Below are 17,902 nucleotides of genomic sequence, written 5' to 3'. Positions count from 1 at the left end.
AAATGTGAAAATAATTTTTCAAATGTCAAGCTCCATGATTTGATATAACTTTTTGGTTATGTCCTAATTCTTCCCTATTTTAGGTCTTTTTTTTGTTAGTGGCAATTGAACAATATGGATTTTTTTTGTCTGACGTATGACGTCACAGGTGAAGTGCGCAAACTTAGCGAAATTGGAGCCGCTATCGATCATACGTATGATTCAGAGCGAGATATTGTCACAGAGCTGGGTGCAATGTGCAATCAACTGAGAATGTTGATATAAAACATGTTTTATAAGTGGTTGCCATATTGTGAACATTGGATTGCTAAAAATATTATTAATGTATGATATAGAAACGGATCATTAAATTTAAAATTTGTCCAATGATATTCCCTGATCTATTATAATTGTTTGATATGTTTAAAAAAATATTAGAAAGATCGCTCACGCATATTATGGCGTCATGTTAATTATGTTAGGGCAACGGCCTATCTACGTCGAAAAACCGGTTCCCAATAGATCACAGAAGTTAAGCGACGTTACACGATACGAGGTGATGGACAGGTGAGCGTCTGGAAACTCTGTTGTGCTGTGAATTCTATAGCAAGTGTGTCAAATCTATTGACACACACTGCTCATTCACGCCGGTTCGGGGCCGGTTGAGATCGGATATCTCGAGACTAAGAATCGATTCAGTCACTCGCCAAGTCGGTAGGCTTTTGACAATGACATGGCTGAGGACCGCGGTTCGGATTCCGCGTAAAGTAGCCCCGTCCAGATTAACGTTGGCGGCAAAAAATGAGATATTAACTGAACATTTACTTTTTTTAGTGTTAATCTAATATGCCAAAACAAAATCCGTAAAGTTAACATTACATACCTACTTGAGTATATCATTTAAAATTATCCAGTTCCGTTTCTGTCACCCTATCTCCTTCTAACATCTCCCCTCCTTTCCAATTCTTCTCTATTTTTTCTTTAATCCGACCCCAGATCTAAATATGCAGCTATTTATCACGCATTCATAGCAGTGACAAGCAGCGTATATAATATATTTTATTTAGGTTTTATTCTTTGCGCCTTTTGTCGTTGGCTGCCTCTGTTCGAGCACTACTGCCACTCTGCCGGGCCAATTGTCACTTCGAAAGAAAAGTAAATATAAATAAATAGTCTTCTAAGAGTTTTAGCGCTGAAGATTTAATAATTCAGGACCGGAACAATAAAATTTGAATTTTTGTTTTTTTTTTCTACACTAAAATATGTATTAAAAACATAAAAACTATCTGTTAGCATTAAATAATATTATGTCAGACTGTATCGTAAAACACTTCTTTACATACTTGATTTAAGAGTTCATTTTACTAGTTCGAAAAAGTAGCAAAATCAGCGTTCGGCATTTAACGTTTTATGTAAAACTGGCTAGGTATTTTTACACAAACGAAGAAGGAAATTAAAGATATATCCGTATTATAGCACATTTTTAGACAGCTTCTTATTTTTAAGATTTTGATGGTCAAACATCAACAAAATATTCCTTATGTTTGGACTAAATTTTCTCGAAAATAAAGACATAATTTAAAATCCTGTTACAATACGGAAATAGATTGAAGTTTTCTGATTACAGTGATATACAATTTATATGGTTTTGTAATAAATTGCTCGCTATTTTATGGCAAATGCTGAAGCTCTGCAAACCTTAATCAAAGCTCGTGTGTTTGAAATTTTGGGCGTGGCTTAACATGACAGGATCGGGCTAAGCCTTAAGCGGCGTTTACACGATACAAGTTTTGCTTGCGCAAATACTTGATGGCAAGTACTTAAATTGAACATTTTAAAATTGTATGTTTACACTGGTCAAGTTATTGCGCAAGAACTATGGATACCACAGAGATTATTAAATATGGCGTAAATATTTAATGTCGTACGTTAAGTACATATTTAATGATTTGCGTACTTTGTAAGAAAAATCAAAAAGCAAGAGTATGGGTAAAACCATGGATAATTCTAAGGAAAAATTATTTATTCCAAAACGTTATATATATATATATATATATATATATATATATATATATATATATATATATATATATATATATATATATATATATATATATATATATATATATATATATATATATATATATTTATACAGTTATATGATACAGAAGAATTGTTACCTACACGAAATGTGAAAACATTCTGTTTTCAAGCAAGTTTTTACTCGATGATCAATTTATTTTATTTTATTTTATTGGGAACTCATATTTTTCTAAATACATATCTGTGAAACTACGGCGAGTGCCACGACTATACTTTGCCTGGTTAATAGACCACAACTATACAGCTACAGTCAGTGATCACGGGAGGCGAGAACAAGGTCATATAAAGTGGCAGAAAAAGAACAAAGGATTTGACAAGGAGTAAATCTACTAGTTTCCTTATACTATGGTAATAAGTTCATTATTATTTTTACCGGACTAAAATTCTATTTATTTTTCTTATTTGTTATCAACTGTCCTGTAGCCTTGTTAGTTTTGTCCATAACTTCTTTCGGAATCACATTTTAAGGACTACATTTTATCAGTTTTTTTTTAAATAAGTTAATTCCTTTATAGTATTTTAAGTGATTCGACTTTGACTTTAATAACATTAAAACAGTTGCGTTCCGTGGATATCCCAAAGCATTTTGCGTCAAATTCAATCTGAGAGAGTTTCGCTAAGCAACATTAAATCCGTTTTTTTTTGTTCCACCTTTTTGATGGCTGATTTTTTTTTATTGATGGATCGGCGATGACTGGATAAAATTCGTATTCTTCTTTTTGGGTATAGCTGTTAATCTTCTGCGGTTTCAGCTGTTATAAGTCAATTTTAGCCGATTATTTTCTACAAGGGTGTGTTAACTCGACGGAAAATAGACCGTTAAATTATGATTCTTTGCTTTATCCATCGATTTTTTTCATATTTGTATAGTTTTAAGTTTTGGACTCAGACAAATAATGTAAATAAACAAAAGTTGCCTAAGTATACCTACATAATACATCCAGTTTGTAACATAGTACCATTGGGTACTATTTTTACAAACTAGATGTAAACAGAAAAATGCTCTAAAATATCTACGTTGTATATCTACGTTTATCTATTAAATAATGATTCTAGTACTTCTCATTAATTAATATTAAACATTATTTCGATAAACTTCTTTATCAAAATATTTATAATTCTTTTTTTTATTTACTGATAAAATGTATATTTGTTTCTGCATCAAAACTTCATAAAAACATAATTCAGATTTCAAAAATTACAAAAATATTAATTTTTGCCACGTGATTGACAATATAAAAAAGTCATTTTAACGCCTAGGCGTAAAAGTAAAGCACCTTTACGCCTAAGCCCAAAAGTACGGAAATATATTATTAAACTTAACCAAAGTTTCTAAATATACAGGGTGGTCCGAACTGTATTCCAGAAGTGTCTAGCCCTAGCTGTCAACTATTAAGCTTGACCAATCAGGTTGGTTAGCGTGGTTACTTGGAGGTGTTAATTCATTTGTATTTGCCAAAAACTCTAACGTGATTGGTCGGGCTTAATAGTTGCCTGCTGGGGCGAGACACAAGTCTGTATTCCGGAAACTTCGGCAGCATATTCTGCAGCTAAAAATAAGTAAAAAAGTTCGTATAAATGTATGTTCTGAAATGCTTAGTTTCTGAGATACAGGGTATAGAAGTTTCATTTTTATTTCGATTTTTTTCCAAATAATTTCTGAACAAAAGTCAACATTTGGATGAAAATTGGTGTCTGTGAGTTTTTTGATATGAGAAATTTGATTTTGATGTCAATATGAGTGAGATTTGTAGAGTGCGCCACCTACATATGTTTTAACTGGTTAGAAGATTAATAACTTTTCATCCGTACCTGTATAAAACTACTGAGTAAAGAATATACATTTACGATGTTTTTTTACGTAAAATAGGTCTATTGGTAAAAATCGCTACGAGTTATGGTTCTCGAGATATTTGGAATCGAAATTATCAATACCTGTCATCATTGACGTAAATTAAACATGTTTAGTATTAGGCTGAAACCATAATTTTGAAATGTTTGTGTGCCAAAAGTTCCACAGAAACTGTTTTATCATCAGTTTTTCGCAGACAAATTTATGATTAATTTAAAAAAATTAAAATTTCTCAAATTACATCGCACGAATTCTAAAATCGTTCAAACTAAGCTTTTTCACAAAAAAAAATAACTAGAAATAAATTCTAAGAAAACGAAAAAAGGACTTAACCCTATCTACGACAAAGCAGGAACATCCCACGAGAGATGGTACATGTTTTTTGAAACATCCTGTATAAGATTGTCTTCATTTTTGCCGTATTTTCAAACTTAGTTGAAGTCAGAAAGTGTGAGACAATATACCACATCTTGCGTAACACTGAATAAGAGAACCGTTTCTCTAGGCCCCTTTAACTGACACCAGGTAAATCTCCACTAAACCGAAAGAAATAAATAAGGATCCGATTTGACTCGGTCGCCGAACGTCAAAAGCAGGCCCACTTCACAGAAAAACTGTAGTAAATTCTTTTTATTGTATTTTTGTCGGGTAGGGAATACCGCAAGAGAGCTCAGCGTCCAGCTTTTTTTCCTTTCTATTGTCTAGTATTCACGGATTTTGCGAAGCATCAGTCCCGCGAAATACGAGAATATAATGTCCATTTGAGAAGAGGAAGGTCAGTCAGATGTCTCCTTAGATCATCGAAATTAACATGGATACATTTATTAACATTAATTTACGTTGTCATTGTCAATTTGCCATAGTCTTCTTCTTTCAAATAGAAAACTGTTATGTCGAGTTTCCATTGTTTTATTTATTTTCTTATTTATATCGTGTAATCAAAAAAAAATATCGTTAAAGGCGGCAGAGGAATGGAAAAGTAAAGATTTCAGTTAACGTCTCCTTTTTGCTGCCAGGGCTAATCTGGACGGGGCCTACTTTGTTTACGCGGAATCCGAACCGCGGTCCCCGGCCATATCATAGCCTGCCGACTTGGCAAGTCTAAATCGCCTATTACTCACGAGATATCCGATCTCATCCGGCCTCGAACCGGCGTGAATGAGCAGTGTGTGTCAATAGATTTTACACTTTTGCCTTTTTTGGACAACAGCACGCTACAGAGTTTCGAACTGGTCACCCGTCCATCCACTAGTATCGCCTTACGTCGCTTAACTTCGGTGTTCTAATGGGAACCCATGGTACAAAGAAAACAAGGTATGATCGATAGCGGCCCCAATTTCGTTAAGTTTGCGCATACCACCTGTGACGTCATACGCCATACAAAAAAATATCCATATTGTTCAATTGCCACTAATAAAAAAAGACCTAAAATAGGGAAGAATTAGGACATAACCCCAAAAGTTATGTCAAATCATCGAGCTTGACATTTGAAAAATTATTTTCACAATTTGACACAATCAAAGTTCACAGATGACACAATCTGTTTGACAATTTGAAATTGGCGCGCAGAGCTTGCCTAAAACCAATGGTGCCGTTTATTATTTTTTTTTATTATTTTCTGGAAGAATTTAATCTAGACATCATTTACTAAAAATTGACAGAAAACTACTCAAAAATTAACAATAATTATAGAAAGATTCTGTATTCTATATTCTGTATATTTTAGAATACAGGTCATGCAACGGAAAATGGAAAAGTCCATGTGGGGAGTTACACTTAGAGATAAAATGCCCAATCAATACCATACGAAATCGAACAGGAGCAAGAGATGCGGTGATATCTGTCTTACATTTTAAATGGAATTGGGCAGGACATGTGGCTAAGATAACATATGCACGATGGATAAAGAGACTTGTGAAATGGAGACCAAAACACGAGGCCTATAGAAGCAGAGTACGACCACCTAGTCGATGGACAGATGATGTTAAGAAAGTGGCTGGAAACTGGATTAAAGTGGCACAAAATAGAAAGAAATGGCTAAAGTTAAGGGAGGCTTTTATTCAGTAGTGGACGGAATAAGCTAAATATATGATGATGATGATAGAAATATTAAGAAAGGATAGAACGTTCGCGACACAACTCTATTTCCAAAAAACGCTCGATGTATAACCCGTGATATAATCTGTGGACTTGGAAGCTTGCGATGAGAATTTTCAGCGTCGTATTGAGTTTTCTGATTTCAACTACAACAACTGCATAAAGATCCTTTTGAGGTTTCACCAACATGTCTAGAATTCCAAGTAGAATTCTAAGATGAATAAATGGTATATTATTGAATCTTATCAATTGCAGAAACTGCAATGCGACACTTGTAGAATGTAGAATCTATGGGATGGAGGTTAATCGCTGTAATCTTACAGATCTATTCCCCCCTTTCTTGAGTGCATGACAAATGCATCACAAATAAGATTAGATCTCCATCTTCGATATCAGCGGTACCATACGTACTTCACGGCACAAATGGTTGCCGTCTCGGCGCACTCAGTGGCGCTCACGGCTCATCAGATAAGGTATTTTGGTGTTTCCCCATTTTTCCCACAGAATCTGCATTAGCCGTTATTTTTTAGCTTCAATTTACTAAGGTGTTTGTTGAGGAGCCAGTGTCCTGTTAAAAACCGTAATAGTAAGTTCTGAAAAATTTCTTCGGATATCTTAGACCGTTGGAGGATTCCTATTCCAGGTTACGAATGGAATCATCCAGGTTCTTGAGCTTTAAGTTTTTTTTCATAAAAAGGGGCCGTCCTCTGCCGGAAACACAGCGACCTGTGAGGCCTATCGTGTTTGTCCCGTTTCTATATCTACACCCATTCTCCTATCCCTGTGCCCTGCACTAGCTTATGCAAGTCCTTGATATATTTATCGCAGAGTCTGCAGCAAAGACTTCCTTGATACAGGTTGAGCTTGTTCAGGTAACACTTGACAGCCATGTGTCCTGTCAATAGGCCTGTTGTCATCCGCACTTTATTCTTGCTCAGCATTAGCAGTTCTTTTGCGGTTTTAGAGCTAGGTCCTTGGATAAAAGCCTTGCTGTGCCTGTGCCCCTGTCTGTTTCTCCAATGGGCATTCTACTTTTCCCTGATCCAGAGTTTTAGTGCATTACGGGCCATACATTTGGGTATTCCCAGTACTGGCTCTGGACCAAGATAGGTTGAGCTTTAAGTTGGTTTCCACTAGGGAAGCTGAACGGTTGTGCTTCAGATAGTGGAGGGTTTGCTTCTTTTCTGGACAGATCGTATGTTTTTTCATTGCCCTCTATACTTGGTGGGCTGGCACTCAGAGTAGGAGGACTTTATTGTTTTTGCCAAATTTGTTCAGCTTTTCAAGGCATTCTTGTCCAACTTTGAATTGATAGTTACTGAGTTGATCGTTTTTAATGCTGCCTGACATCGAATAACATGGTTATTTCTTGTTTCTGATGTAAGATAAGTTGTACACATCTTTCGACAGCGTAGATTTTTAGCCCCTTGGTTGGGAATATTTAGTTTTCGGCCCAAATACTCCTGTCCCTGTTCCATCTTCTATATTGAAACATTTTTAGACTATGTTGTACATCTTATCGTATCGGCTTGCCTTAAAAAGACATGTCATGGTCTACAATGTGAGCAAATTTGATGATAGAATTTTTAATATATGGAGTTAAACACACAAGAATTTGAGTTAACTAAATTGCTCAAACTTGTTATATGATAAAATCGAATCAATACGACACAAAAAGTGACGGTTGCATTCTTAAGCCAGCCGCAATATAGACAGGAATTCGAATGAAGCCCGCGTGTAAACGAACCCTGGAAAGTGAATCTGCTTTATTTTCGTCGGTGGCACGCACATCGTTCGAAAATAAACAAAAACCGAAAATCGCTTTATTAAATCACGCAACACCTCAGACACGCACTTTTAGACTTCGAGACCATCCATCTATCTTGGAATTTAATACATTTTAAATAAAGTATAAGTCATATATTATATATATATATATATATAAGATTAATTTACATATTTATTATTTCATTCGATAGTTTTAAGAGAGATCAAACTCAGTAGCGATCAATTCTAAGTTAGAGGTCAGTTTTGGTCCTCATTTTTCTTTGAAGTTTTTGACGTTATTGTTCAATGTGACAAGGCGGCTTTGGTGATTATTGTGGACTATATACTGCTATGAACTGCCCATCATGTTCGACTTTGGGCAAATGCTTGGCAGAAGGGTTAGAGGTCGCGAAACGGGTATATTTTACAATTTTTTTCTGTTTGTATACTTGAGTATTACAGATGTTTTCTTTAATATCATTAGTTCTGTTATCGTTATTAATATTTATTAAAACCCGGATTGTATCGTTAGTCTTGTAATAGTCACCAAAACCATCTCGCCATATTAAAAAATTTCATGCCATCAACATTTATGCTAAGGAAATGTTGACATCCTCAGGAAGTTAAGAATAACCAGTTAATCGTTACTAAATATAACCAGGTAAATCAGTAGACCATTTGTACGCCATCACAAGCAAATTAGAAATCTGAAGGATCTCTACCAGGAGATTCCACAATTTTTCAAGACAAAGCGCTCTAATAATTATATTATTTCATGTTTAACACTATAAATTGTAAATATATTGAATTATAACGCATCAGCTCTTAATAAAAGATAGATGGACCTTCGCACCGGTATAAAAAAGACCTAACTTCGCATTTAATAGCTGGCATTGTAGCGTTTGACAGATCTATTTTGCGGATCCGTTCAGCAAACAAGAAGGAATACGACGACAAAGAACGCGAGAGGCTAACAGGGCGATAGAGGGAGAGAAGAGGCACGAAATCGAGCGAAAAGAGAATAAAATCGTCAAGAGGGCCAACCTGCAGCCACCTCTTTCACGGCCGAACGGCAACACACAACCGAAAATATATCGAGGCAATAAATAACAATAAATCAAAAATAAATAAAAATGACAATGAGGCAATAAATCACGTTTACGGCCGGAATATTTAACCTCCGGCCAAGTGCCCGTCCTCGGGCCCGATTCCACGTCGTATTTCGCACAAAAGGAACGATCCGCAAGCAATAAGGCCGATTCCACACTCGCGACTGTCGTAAACTGCACCGTTTCGTATAGGCCGGAGGTGCAGAAGAATAGATGCGGGCAGGGGCGGATCTAGACTATTATTTTGGGAGGTTCAAAGTCGCAAGAAATAGGTTTTTGGACCAAAATTACAATACTATCGACTTATCAAAAAAGACTCGTACTAGAAAATTGGAATTTGTTAAGGTCAGTGAACCAATTAACGCCATATTAAAGTTTCATGAAAAAAATATATTCGGTTGCTGTTGGCGCTATTAAGAACACCTTGTCCCAAATAACGCCAATTGTAATTTCGATGAAGAAAACATACCAGAAGTCAAAGCGCTCTAATAATTATATTATTTCATGTTTAACACTATAAATTGTAAATATATTGAATTATAACGCATCAGCTCTTAATAAAAGATAGATGGACCTTCGCACCGGTATAAAAAAGACCTAACTTCGCATTTAATAGCTGCATTGTACCGTTTGACAGATCTATTTTGCGGATCCGTTCAGCAAACAAGAAGGAATACGACGACAAAGAACGCGAGAGGCTAACAGGGCGATAGAGGGAGAGAGGAGGCACGAAATCGAGCGAAAAGAGAATAAAATCGTCAAGAGGGCCAACCTGCAGCGACCTCTTTCACGGCCGAACGGCAACACACAACCGAAAATATATCGAGGCAATAAATAACAATAAATCAAAAATAAATAAAAATGACAATGAGGCAATAAATCACGTTTACGGCCGGAATATTTAACCTCCGGCCAAGTGCCCGTCCTCGGGCCCGATTCCACGTCGTATTTCGCACAAAAGGAACGATCCGCAAACAATAAGGCCGATTCCACACTCGCGACTGTCGTAAACTGCACCGTTTCGGATAGGCCGGAGGCGCAGAAGAATAGATGCGGGCAGAGGCGGATCTAGACTATTATTTTGGGAGGTTCAAAGTCGCAAGAAATAGGTTTTTGGACCAAAATTACAATACTATCGACTTATCAAAAAAGACTCGTACTAGAACATTGGAATTTGTTAAGGTCAGTGAACCAATTAACGCCATATTAAAGTTTCATGAAAAAAATATATTCGGTTGCTGTTGGCGCTATTAAGAACACCTTGTCCCAAATAACGCCAATTGTAATTTCGATGAAGAAAACATACCAGAAGTCTATAATTTTTTTTAAACACACAATACATCTGTAAGGTCGCGGTGATTAAGATCTATACAATATTCTTTATCAACAATATGTTCAGCAAAGCCAAGATTTATCCGGTCTACCGTCTTATATCTTATCTGAGCTAAATGTTCTTTAAATCTAGTTAATATTAATCTTCTATAGTTTGCCCAACATATTTTTCATTACAATCTTTACAAGAAATTTCATAAATACCCGATCTTTCCAGTAGAGGTGTTTACCTAATAATTGTTGTAATTTATTATTAGCACTATATACAAGTTTATAATTAACATTCTTAAAAATTCCTTTTAGACCACGGGATAATTCTCTATCAAACAATATTGAAAAATATTTTGACGTATCTTTCTCCACTTCAAAAGTCGAATTTTCAGAAATCAAAAACTTATACCTACGTTTTCTAATTATTTTATCAACTATTGAAGGAGAATAGCCGCGGTTTTTTTTCGATCATACGGTACTTTACTATATTTTTACTGCGATACTTTACTATATTGTTTTGTCATGATTATACTTTCTAAATACTTATGTAATTTTTTTTGGAGTATAATAGTCTACTAATTACTAATAGTAATAGAATGGCAGATTAAATCACAATATGTGCCATTCTATTACACTATTAAAAAAATTATCAAAAATTATCATCTGCTGACACTAAATCATAAAAATTAAAATATCTTGGAAATCTTTGTTTAAAAGTAGGCAACCTTATTATGTAGTATTTTGAAGAGATATTAATTTTCCATTGAATAGCGGAATAATATACTGGGTGTTTCATTTCAAATAAAATAATTACTTGCTTTTAAATGTAACCAAAGTTGAATATTAATTTTGTCTCACCCGCTATAACTTTTTGGGTCCAGTTTCAATTGGAGTTAAATTATAATGGTTATTTTAACGCCATATTAGGTCCAAGTAAAGTCCAATTTAGGTAGCTTTTATTGAAATTTAAAAATTGTTCTTCATTTTTGTTGAATGTTAAATATGCCAAAAACCTTTCATTTTAGTCATATACTTGTTAATTGAAACTCACCTTTATTTTTCTCCTAGAATCCAAAAATCAATTAATATATAGGGTATTCGATTACAAAAACTTTGATGTGTAAACTTTTTTGGGAACACCCTGTAGAACTCTATAAATGCTCTAAATGAAACTACACATGCTTACAAAACTTCACTTTAATACAAACTGTCGTTCTCCTTGGAGCCTCCGCGTCGTATGAGAGGCGCCACCCTGTATAATAATATATAATACAATATTATAAAACACATAATATATAATAATGTATATTTAATTTGTTTTTCTAATGTAAATCTATAATACTGACATCTTTTCTTCGTTTACTTAAATATGTAAAAAAAATGTAGAAAAAAAACTAATTTTTATAACAGTAAAATTTAGGAATACTAAAAAATAGTAAAAACAATAATGTAGTACAAAATTTCAATTAGTGTAACTGTTTGAGTACCCTGTATATGACATAACCAAATAAGACTGCTACCCAAAAACTTGATTTGATTAGTGCCATAACAAACTTTAAAAATCAATAAAAGCAAATGTGACCAAACAATGTAGAAAACAACAAATGTACTTAAAAAAAATCAAAACACAGCTAAAACATTTTTTACATACAAGCTAAGTCGATTGAAAATATTTTCGGTGGATTGTAAATGATTGATATTGTTGAATCAGACATATATATTTTCTTTTATTTTTAAGTGCTTACCAATTCAAATTAAAATACCCAGGTCACAAACAAATTATTTTATTAAGGTATGAAAGGCGCGAGAGTAAAAATTAAGACATAGGTAATAAACTAAGCAGACTTGAAAGATACTTGTTTCTTTTTGGGTCCATCCTAAAGGGTCAAAGGTAACTTTTTTATCCCTTTTTTTCGTCCATTCCAACCGCCTACGTATGATGGAATGTGGGACCAAATCGTTTGGGTTCGAGATCGCATATACCTATGGTTCCCAAGCCCATCATTCATGGACAGCGTTTTGGATGGACCCATATATGAATAATGCGATTTTTAATAAAACAAAACTAACTAATAATATTAATGTATGTATCTTTTTTTTTATGTTGATTAAAATATTTCGACTCTTTATTTTAAATGCCAGTAAAAGAGCGAAAATATATTCTGAACTTAATTCAACACGTAATTTAAATTTTGATTAACTAATTCTTTGTATTCATTTTAAATTCAATCATTGTGAATGTTTGTATATTCGTTAGCAGCAAAATAATTTAGGTACAAATTATTTTTGCCTATTTATAATTAGGTAATATTTATTTATCTGATAACATCTGGCTAGTAATTAGGAAGTTATAATGAATATTAATTTACAACTTATATAATTGACTAGACATAAATGTCAAAAGCGACAAAATAAAAATAATTTATACTATTTAATTGTTGTCGTAATTTTTCATTAGAAGAAGGAACAGATGTTTTTCTGATAAAATAATTTTATTTTAAAATTTAAATATTCTATTGTTAATATTGTTGATTTGAAAAGTTTATTTTTATTCAAATACGTTGTTATTATCAGATATTAGCAAGATTCTCATTGATCTTGATCTTGCTAATAAGTACTCTTGGTCCTGGACTTTTTGGAAGACTCTTTCAAGTCTTGCACCTTCTGATTTTTACCGAAGGTATTTTCTACGTAGAAAATCATTACATAAATAGCTTTTTTGATTAATCTAATTCAAATGAAACTTTGAAGAAAGAAACATTATTTGTTTGATTTTTTTTATTTTTTAATATACAGGGCGGTCCAAATTGTATTCGGGAAACTTTGGCAACATATTCTGCAGATGAAAATAAGTAAAAATGTTTGTATAATAGAGGAGATACAGGGTGTAGGAGCTACATTTTTATTTCGGTTTTTTCTAAATCATTTCTGAACTAGAATCAATATTTGGGTGAAAATTGATGGCTAGGTGTTTTTTGATATGACTCTAGACATTTCTAAAATACCGTATGAAATGAAAATGTATAACGGGTATGAAATGACAATCGTTGTCATTTTATATGTAAATTTAATTGGGAAATCATCGATCGTCATTTCGCCGTTTTTTTGGGATCATACGGTGTCTGTTGTTACAATTTTATTTTTTAATACCATCTCGTTGTATATGTACTTATAAACATATACAAAAAGTATACATATTACCATTTCCAGAAATAGGAAATAAATGTTTAAATACTTTAATACCGGGTGCGTTTCAAAATTAGTTCACCTCCATAAATTTTTATAGATAAAAAATCGAGAGTTGGTATGTTAGTATATGACATAAATTAGGATTGATTGACGTATTCAATTGTTTTCGGTCACTTCTTGTTTAACCGGAAATGACTACAGCTTTTGATTTTTAAATGGCACCCTAGGATTTTTCTTAGTTTATTCTAGAAAATGACACTCTTAATAGAATAATGACATATCATATGTCATCTTTTGACATTTTCGAATATGGTTTATTTGAAATTACAACATGCGATTCATAACGACAATTTGTCTCGAAATACCAAGTGTATGGTACCAAATTACACCTTCTTTTCATTGGAAAAAATTGAGATATGATTAAAAATACAATTTAGGCATATTTTATCTGGCCAGGACAAAACACTAAAAATATTCGACGATCAAATCTATTTTTCCAAGTTTCTTTGATTAAAAATTAGTGTTTTTAACACAGCCAGTGGCACTCTAGATTGAACCTTAAAATACAATTTTGTCTCGAAAGTTGACATATTGTCATTGTTGTTGTGACATATGTCATTCTGTTCAGAGTGTTATTTTCTATCGAATAAAGTAAAAAAATACCGAGAGTACCATTTAAAAATCATTTCCGGTGAAACTGGAATGGCGGAAAAGAATTGAAAATGTCAATCATTCCTAATTTATGTCATATACTAACATACCAAATCTAGTATTTTTTATCTGAAAAAATAAAAAAGTTATAGGAGTGAGCCATTTTTAAAACGCACCCGGTATACAGGGTGAGTCTTAAATAAATGCAAATATTTTCAGGGCTGGTAGATCTCCATAAAAGAAACATATTTTCTGTTTACCGTTTTTCAAATAAGGCCAAAATAACCCAGACTTTGAAAATAAAATAAAATGATTTTTTGCTTAAATTTTGAGAACCACTGGATCTTTTCTGGATTTTATTTCTTTTAAATTTAATCTACTATACAGGGTGGTCCGAACTGTATTCCGGAAACTTCGGCAGCATATTCTGCAGATAAAAATAAGAAAAAAGTTCGTATAAATGTATGTCCTAAAATACTTAGTTTCGGAGATACAGGGTGTAGAAGTTCCATTTTTATTTCGATTTTTTCTAAATCATTTTTGAAGTAACGTCAATATTTGGATGAAAATTGATGTTCGGGAGTTTTGTGACACGACAAATTTGATTTTCTCATGTCCAAAAACTCCCAGACACCAATTTTCATCCAAATATTGACGTTACTTCTTAAATTATTTGGAAAAAATCGAAATAAAAATGAAACTTCTACACCCTGTAACTTTTTTACTTGTTTTAATCTGGAAAATATGCTGCCGAAGTTTCCGGAATACAGTTCGGACCACCCTGTATATATTTTGCCATATTATGAATATATTATGTCTTTTAACTAAACATTTCCAAAAGTTCCAAATTTTATATCTATGGTTTTTAAAAAGAATTCATATTTTGTATTATAATAGTGGACAATAAAAGTATTACTATAACTTATTTTCCAAGTTTACACATTACTAAATCCTTTTTTCCTTGTTATTACAGGCGAGAAACCCTTCAAGTGCGAATTCGAGGGCTGCGACCGACGCTTCGCCAACAGCTCCGACCGGAAGAAGCACTCGCACGTCCACACCTCCGACAAGCCCTACAACTGTCGCGTCGCGGGTTGCGACAAGTCCTACACACACCCCTCCTCACTCAGGAAGCACATGAAGGTGCACGGGATGAGCGGGAGGTCACCTCCTCACTACGACTCCGACGGTGAAGAAAGCAACACTTCCAGTGCGGGTTCCATCTCGGTGGCTGTGAGTCCGCACGTGCAGAACTCTGGTGGGCTGCAAGTGCCTGGAGCGACCTCGATCAGTGACTGGTATACGGGGTGTCAGCCTCCGGGACCCAACAGTCATACGGAACATCTGAGTGGGCTGGGTGGTCCGTTTAGTGGGTTGCATCATCACACGGGGGCGGCCACGGCGTATTAGGGTTTAAGTGATGTTGAAGATTATTGTCCAGTTGAAATGTTATACACGTTGAAATAAATAAGTCTTTGTGGAGATAACAGAGCGGATAGAACTGTTATTTGAAGAATAACAGGTTTCTTACAGTTGGGGGTTGGAATCTTAAAATTGATCTTATCTCAATCTTTAAATCACTGTTTTACCACAATACACCAAAACACTTTACTTTTATACTTGTCGCGCGTTTTGCTAACTAAGTTTTGCATCATCAGCAGATGATTAAAATTTACCGTTTAGTTCTAATCATCTGCTGATGATGCTAACATAGTTAGCGAAATGCGAGTCCAGTGCAAAAGTAAAGTATTCTGCTGATGATGCTAACATAGTTAGCGAAATGCGAGTCCAGTGCAAAAGTAAAGTATTTTGGTGCATTGTGGTGAACTATTTTGTTGTTTTAAGACCAAAGGCTCCAACCCACAACTGTAATTTTAAAAATAAACAGTAAAACTCAAAGAAGAAATTAAACTAATGTTAGTAGATAATTCTATAAGTCTAAAACAAAAACGACACTTCTAAGGTTTTTCGAATAACAGTTACTCTCAAAACTCGTTGTTTATTTATATGTTTGTTAAATTTCGTTGCACACTATCCCAACTTGTTATAGTCCACTGTTATTTTTATACCTGTTATTTTTTAAAGTACCAAAACAACAGTTACTAACTGTTATTTCTAAATAACAGCTCTAAAATATCAAAAAATTTGCTTCTCCTTCATTAAGTATTACAATATTGACATTAATTATGTTTTACTATTACGATTATTTTTATACAGGGTGAGTCTTAAATAAGTGTAAATATTTTCAGGGCTAGTAGTTCTCGATAAAAGAAACATATTATCTCTTTATCCTTTTTCAAATAAGTCCAAAATAACAGATATTTTATTTTGAAAATTTCCCAAAAAAGATATTTTTCGTTTAAATTTTGAGAACCATTGGATCTTTTCTGGATTTTCTTTCTGGTAAATTTGATCTACTACCTATGTTGTCATATTTTGAAAATATTATGTTTTTTATCTAAAAATTAAACAAAATTCTAGAACATTTTTGAAAAAATTCCAAATTTTCATTTTTTTAGGGAGAAAAACCTCATAGATGTGTTTCTGGGGTCGAAATATATTACCCCTAAATATATTTGTACTTATTTAAGACTCGCCCTGTATAAGTAATCTGCATAAATTAATAATAATAAGATAATTAATATTTAAGTAACATTAAATTAACTAATCTAAATAATTTTATTATAAGCCCACTAATACCTTCATAAACTCATATTTCTTCGTAAATATATATATTTTTTCTAAAACAAAAATTACCAAAACATACACTTCTAGACTTCAGTTTTAATGTGTATAATATTTCTTAAAACATTCTATAAACGTTATACAGATTGGATGGTTACAAATATCTCCACATAAGAACCATTCTGGGAAAATGAATTTCTAATAGAATTATCCAGTCTGTATAATAAATCTTTTATAGACAAATTTTGTATTCAAGGGGGGTGAAAATTGTTTGGTTAGGAGGAATAGATAAAATATAAATTTTATGTAATTTTGACACTCTTCTTTCTAGCCTGTGATCGAATTATTGTTATTTATTTTGTTTGTTTATAAAAATACGCTGTATATATTTTTGTAAATGTTGCTGTGAAGCTGTAAATATTTTTACATATTATGTTTTCTAATTGTCTTTTGTAAAGTAAGTTTTAGCAATATTTTAATGAACAGCAAAAACAGAAATTGCAATACAACTTATTATAAACTCTGTTCTTGTTTTGTATTAATTCTTTTTTAAATACAGTGTGATCAAGAAGTTTTATTATCATGTGTGCAATATATTATGTAATGACAGAGGAAAACAAATCTTATGAAAAATTATATTAGAATTCTGTCAAAGTCAAAGCCCACTTGACTATATAACTTTTTGACTGTAATGTAATTAATTGATGTACATACCGTATGATTGAAAAAAAAACGACGTCCAGTTAGCTGGGAAATGACGATCGATGACATTTCGCATATAAAATGACGAAAATGAAAATATAAGTGATATTCATTTCATAGCCTACGCTGACGCCGTTTTTTATTGATCATACAAATCAAATTAAATATGTACCTATATTTAATCTGAGTTTATTATATGTTTTATGTGTTTAAAGTAATTTGTGAATGATTATATTTTACAATAAATGATGTATATTTATAGGCCATGCAATTTTTGTTTTATATTATTGTAAATTCGCCTTCATGTAATTTTTATCTTGGAATTAATAAAATGTTGCTAAAACCTTAATTTTTGACTGTGAATATTAAAAATCATTGTATATTTATATAAATATTTTTAATATATTGAGCGTTCCTTCGTGCAATGAACATATTGCTTGTTTTA

General features: G+C 33.0%; 1 protein-coding gene across 1 annotated transcript in view; it reads left to right on the top strand.

Annotated features, from left to right (window-relative positions):
* The window catches only part of LOC115883815 (zinc finger protein ZIC 4-like), a 68,227-nt gene extending 52,500 nt beyond the window's left edge, over positions 1–15,727 (top strand). Inside the window, 1 exon segment of the mRNA XM_030902217.1 lies at positions 15,044–15,727. Within this exon segment, the coding sequence (XP_030758077.1) occupies positions 15,044–15,480 (437 nt within the window). The 3' untranslated portion in view covers positions 15,481–15,727.
* The last annotated feature ends 2,175 nt before the right edge of the window (positions 15,728–17,902 follow it).

This window comes from Sitophilus oryzae, unplaced genomic scaffold (assembly GCF_002938485.1).
Source record: "Sitophilus oryzae breed Bouriz unplaced genomic scaffold, Soryzae_2.0 scaffold_1990_pilon_pilon, whole genome shotgun sequence".
Taxonomy (NCBI): Eukaryota; Metazoa; Arthropoda; class Insecta; order Coleoptera; family Curculionidae; genus Sitophilus; species Sitophilus oryzae.
This window is presented reverse-complemented; position numbering and strand designations above follow the sequence as displayed.